Genomic DNA, 5,440 nt, shown 5'->3' with positions numbered 1-5,440 from the left:
ATAGATCAAAATGAATTTCATCAGATTCATTTGCTTAACCTCCAAAACAACAATATTTTCAGAATTATTCATTCTGTTTGTAGCTATCTCTGTATTTAGAGTCATACATCTGGGAAGAGGAAATAGAAGGTGGAGATGCTCAATGTATGCATCTCCTTGTATCAAAGGTGTAAACTCGAATAAAATAAAGGATATATAAAAATCAATAGCTAAGATACTTGGGGAAGGGTCTCAATGAACTCTTGCCATTTGCAGATTAAATTGAGAAGGGACAGGGAGAAGAATGTCCTGGCATGCAAGAAAAATCTATATCTGTCCCTTTAAACTCTTGAACACCAAACAGTTTCACTGGTTTCACAAGCTGGGTGCAGCATATTGACTCAAGGAGACAATGATGCCAGATCAAGGACTGTCTCTTCCTTAAACTGAATAACACAGCTCATCTGAATAAAGGTAAGGGAAAGATGTTGTAGCCATTGTAAGTTCATGTCTGATGCTCTGTTGTTTCTGCATGTTTAAATGGCATGTATCTCTGTGTCTCTGTGTAATGTTGTCTCTCGTGATCGTTGAATTTATTTTGACTCTTCTTGGGCAGATAGGCTTATTTCATCAATAGATGAGTTCAGGAGTTCCTCTAAGGTGGAATCAATTTGCTTTTTTTCTTTTATGTATCATTATCTCTCTATAATTAGATCTATAATTTTGACAACTCCAGAATAAACTTAAATTATTATGTGTGGTTGCTTTTCTCTCTTCTACCCCCCCCCCCCAGCAGAATAATTTGTATGGCTGCTGTATCTAAACATTTTTCCTAGTTTCATGTCCATGTTTTCATTGTTCCATTGCACTCTGCTATATAATCTTCTGTAATCAAATTCTGTTTTTACCCAGAATGTTTGGCTTATTATATAGTAGAGGACATGGAGGCATTAATATGATGAGTAGATACAAGATCCAGAATGTGCAATGTCGGGATTCTAGCTTAACAAAGAAGCATAAAGAGGGAAACTGATAATTATATTCTTGACCTCAAAGAATCAATCATTGCGGTCTATGTTATTGAGTATGGCTCTTTGCTTGTCTCAGTTTGGGACCGAAGACTAGGAAACACATAGTGAGATGAAGGTTATCTGTTCTGGCTCTTTTTGCTTACTGACCCTCATTTAAAAAAATCATTTAAGATATATTTTAAGTCTTCCTTTGCTCTGCTGAAACTTTTCAACTTAATGCATGGCAGTGATTGGGTTGGGTCCTATTAATCTCCAGGTGCAAAGACGCTAGATCTTTCCTGTGATCTCCTTCTCAGCCCTGGAAATATTGAACACATATGGAAAAACGTTGCAGGTGAGAATGAAAAAGTGGGCAACATTTAATGGAAGAGGTACAAAGGGCTATTTCACCTACCCCTTTCCACACTGGATCCATATGATTTTTAGACTTTGTGAATCCTGTAAACATGAAATAAACTTTCTCAGGGTCACAGCCACCAGCACCTTCCACTGCCAAATCAGAGGAGCTAGCCTCTAATAAATTCTTAAATGTATGTAAATTTCACAATGTAACAAAATCAATATTTATTTAATTATTATTTATTTATTTATTAGTTAGGCTTATATACCATCTCTCTCAGACCAGCTGGCTCAGGGCAGTTCACAATAAAACATACAGTAAAAAATACAAAATACCCTCAAAGTACAAAATACATTTCCCAACAGCTAGCACGACTAACCACCTACCCATCATTGCATCCATCTGGGTTAAAGATGTAGAAACCGTAAATATATGTTGATTTATATGTACTTTGTAATCATTACACCCATCTGTTTATGCAAAAGGGGTTCACTAATGTCTCTGGTTTAAAATCCTACAGGCCAAATGTCTGAATTCATGGAAAGCTCTGGCACCATTCCCACCAACTACATACCAGTGACCCACAACTCTCCTGTGAATGGAACTTTCATGGTTTTCCATGGCTTGCAGCTGGTACAACGGCTAAAGTTGCTGATCATTCTGATGTACACAGGTGTGGTAGTTGTTGGGATGGTAGGCAACTGCCTCCTTTTTTATGTCATCCTTCATGTAAAGAAGATGCACAATGTCACCAACTTCCTCATCGGGAACCTGGCTCTTTCTGATGTGGCCATGTGTGCCACCTGCATCCCACTCACTCTTGCCTACATTTTTGAGCCTCGTGGCTGGATTTTTGGCAGCTGTATGTGCTACTTTGTGTACTTCATGCAGCCTGTCACAGTCTACGTCTCTATCTTCACCTTGGCCACCATTGCTGTGGATCGGTATATTGTCATTGTGCACCCACTGAGACGCCGTGTGTCTTTGCAGCTCAGTGCCTACATGATCCTCTTCATCTGGATCCTCTCCTGCTGCTTGGCACTGCCAGCCATGGCACATACCTATTATGTGGACCTGGGTCATCAGGGAGTCATACTGTGTGAAGAGTTCTGGGGGGATCAAGAGCGTCAGAGGCAAACCTATGCTATTTGCTTGCTGCTCATCACCTACCTCTTCCCGTTGCTGGCCATATTGGTATCCTACATCAAGATCTCTCTCAAGCTAAAGAACAGGGTTATGCCAGGTAGCATCACTCAGAATCAGGCCGACTGGGATAGAGCTAGGAGGAAAAAGACATTTTGTCTCTTGGTTATGGTGGTGGTGGTCTTTGGGGTGTGCTGGCTTCCCCTTCACATCTTCAACCTTATTCGGGACATTAACATTAGTGCTATTGATTCTTATTATTTCAGCCTGGTTCAATTATTTTGCCATTGGTTTGCCATGAGTTCTGCATGCTACAACCCCTTCATTTATGCCTGGCTACATGACAGCTTTAGGGAAGAACTTAAAAAATTACTTGTGTGGCATAGGAAAATAGTTCCTGCTGGGCAAAGTGTTACTGTTAGCGTTGCTATATGAGCAGCCTTCTTGTACATAGTCTTGTGATTGTCATTGAGCTCTTAATGTCTATGATCAAAATGATCCAAAGTTACACATTGCAGACCCACTGGGCAAAACCCAAGCCTTCTTTGCTTATCAGGGTTTGGTCCTAACCTTGCTTACATGTAACGAATTCACAGTCTGATTTAAGGATAGGTAACTTGGAAGGACTTAGTCTGGCAAGGAAAGGCATGTGGAATTTGGTGTTTGAAATAATGCTCACTTTTGGTCCTTAAAAGCAGTGGTCCCCAACCTTTTTATCACTGGGGACCGGTCAACGCATGACAATTTTACTGAGGCCTGGGGGGGGGGGTAGTCTTTTGCCAAGGGACATCGCTGCCGCCTGAGCCCCTGCTCCACTTGCTTTCCTGCAGGCACCCCTGACTTCCCGCTTCCCGCTGGGGGGCGCTGCCAGCAGCAGCTGTGCAGTGCCACGCCGAGGGTGAGCCCCAGCCATAGAGGCCGCTGGAGGCCAAAGGTGAGCCGGCGGCACAGTGGCAGGGCAGCCCCTGAGGCAGCAGCCGGGAAGGAGGATGGGGAGGAGCCACAGCCCAGTACTGACTGCTCTACGGACCGGTACCGGTCTCCAGACCGGGGGTTGGGGACTACTGCTTAAAAGCATTCTGTATAGTTTTTCAGTGTCAGTGTATTGGTACAAGAAATATAATTCTTGTTATGATGTAGAAAAAGTTTGTTTAGAAGAAATATGGATGTAATTAATATATATATATAAATAATATAATCTAATGTCATTTGTCTGTTGGAGTACAGAGGCATACTTGGATAGCTGCCTGAAAACCCCAGTAAAATGTCAACATTTTATGGTATATGTTGTGAGAACAATACCAATTAAATTTTGTATGTTTTACAGACAACAGAAATATTACGTGATTTGAAGAAGGCATCGTTTTATCTGTAGGAACAATAGTGCAACATTGTATCTTCATGGTTGTTAGGACATGTCATAATGTCATAATGATAGATTATGATGCACTGAAATACATAGTTTTGTTATATTATATTCTAACAGCAAAGTTGGCAAAATCTAGATACTTAAATCTGGTCACTGGAGCTGTGAATGGGCAAGAAAGATCATACTATGAACTGGAAAAGGGACCTACATTGGCAGAAAAATACAGAATCTAATAAATAAATAAAATTGGCCAGCATAAAAACCAAACATTATAAAAGGAGCTCCTGTAGCTTGAAGCAATGGCGTTCCTTGGATGTGATTGCTAGCCAGCCACAGTATTCCAAGCACGGTTTCTGTGAGTAAAAAAGCAGGGGCCCTTACCAAGCTAAATTTGGGGCTTTGAGGGAGAACGGATCAGAGCCAAGCCTAGAATTTCCAGCTCTAGGTTAGGAAATTCCTAGAGATTTTGGGGGTAGAGTCTGGAGAGGGCATGATTTGGTGACAGAAAGCTGCTGAATACAATGTCATAGAATCCAGTTATTGTTGCTAGGGAAACAGATCTCTGTCCTCTGGAGTTTCATTGTAATTCTCAAAGTGCTTCAGGTTCCACCTGGAGATTGGCAACCCTAGACCTGGAAACAACCTCTGGGTGACTTGATACCACCTGATCTGCATAATTCAACTAGGCCTGGGTGCTTTCTACTGTTCAACAACAACAGCCACCTTCTGAAAACCAATGTTGTGGAATAGTGAAGAATAGGGTCTGGGAGACAGGTTCAGATCCATATCTTGCTATGGAAGCTCACTGGGTGATTTGGATTGGTCACACATTTTCAGCCTACCTATCTCTGAGGGTTGGTGTGCAAGTGAAAGGAGGTGAGGAGAATAATGTAAGCTGCTTTGTTCCCCTCTGTGGAAAAGATGGGGTATAGATGAAGTAAATAAATAGTAAATATAGCTGAGGATAGGAGGCAGGTAAAAAAGGAGGTTGAAAAATGGCTGACCAGAAGAGAAAATGGAGTTTGCCACAAGGAAGGAAAGATAAAATGGAGAGCTACAGGGGAGAGTGAGGTGCCACCCCACAAATCCTCGAGTATTCCACACCATGCAAGCAGTCCTGGCTCAGTGGAGGGCACAACACAACTGGGCTTCAGTTGCAGGTAGAGCCTGCTGTGTTGAGAGGAGAGTTTAAGACAGTAGGGGAAAAAAAAGGTAGCCTGGCTATTGGGTGGGAAGGAATGCTTGCGATAATGGGAGAAAATGAGGAGTGTGGGGTTTCGAGGCCCTCGAAGGGTACACTGTTGTAGACTCCATTCTCCAATGTAGACATTTCCTCCAAGAGAACTAGGGATGCCAACCTCCAGGTGAGGGATGGCGATCACCTGAAATCACAGCTGTTTCCCAGAGATCTGTTCCTCTGGGTAAATAATTGCTGGAAACTACAGCATCGTATCTTGCTGAGGTTGCTTCCATACCCAGACTCTACCCCCGAATCTCCAGGAATTTCTGAACTTGGAACTGGCAACCCTAAGGGGAAAGTGATCTCTGTATTTGGGAGATTTGTTGTGATTTCAGGAG

The 5,440-nt window shown here is 42.3% G+C and overlaps 1 protein-coding gene across 2 annotated transcripts; it reads left to right on the top strand.

Moving 5' to 3' along the window:
• The first annotated feature begins 348 nt into the window (after positions 1 to 348).
• LOC143842645 (prolactin-releasing peptide receptor-like) lies at positions 349 to 3,759 on the top strand. 2 transcript variants are annotated; one of them, XM_077347856.1, is made up of 2 exons: positions 349 to 453; positions 1,871 to 3,759. In XM_077347856.1, the coding sequence occupies exon 2, from the start codon at positions 1,876 to 1,878 to the stop codon at positions 2,926 to 2,928; it is 1,053 nt and encodes a 350-aa protein (XP_077203971.1). In that variant the 5' UTR covers positions 349 to 453; positions 1,871 to 1,875; the 3' UTR covers positions 2,929 to 3,759. The 2 variants fall into 2 exon arrangements, with proteins under 2 accessions (XP_077203971.1, XP_077203972.1); XM_077347857.1 differs by lacking the exon at positions 349 to 453 and adding an exon at positions 1,189 to 1,344.
• Positions 3,760 to 5,440: the final 1,681 nt, after the last annotated feature.

The sequence above is a fragment of the Paroedura picta genome, chromosome 8, assembly GCF_049243985.1.
Source record: "Paroedura picta isolate Pp20150507F chromosome 8, Ppicta_v3.0, whole genome shotgun sequence".
Lineage (NCBI taxonomy): Eukaryota > Metazoa > Chordata > Lepidosauria > Squamata > Gekkonidae > Paroedura > Paroedura picta.
The sequence above is the reverse complement of the archived record's forward strand: the minus strand, read 5'-3'. Positions and strand labels throughout refer to the sequence as shown.

Bases quoted from the DNA above. Each gene is read 5' to 3' on its own strand.
- LOC143842645 (XM_077347856.1), top strand. From the start codon at position 1,876: ATGTCTGAATTCATGGAAAGCTCTGGCACCATTCCCACCAACTACATA.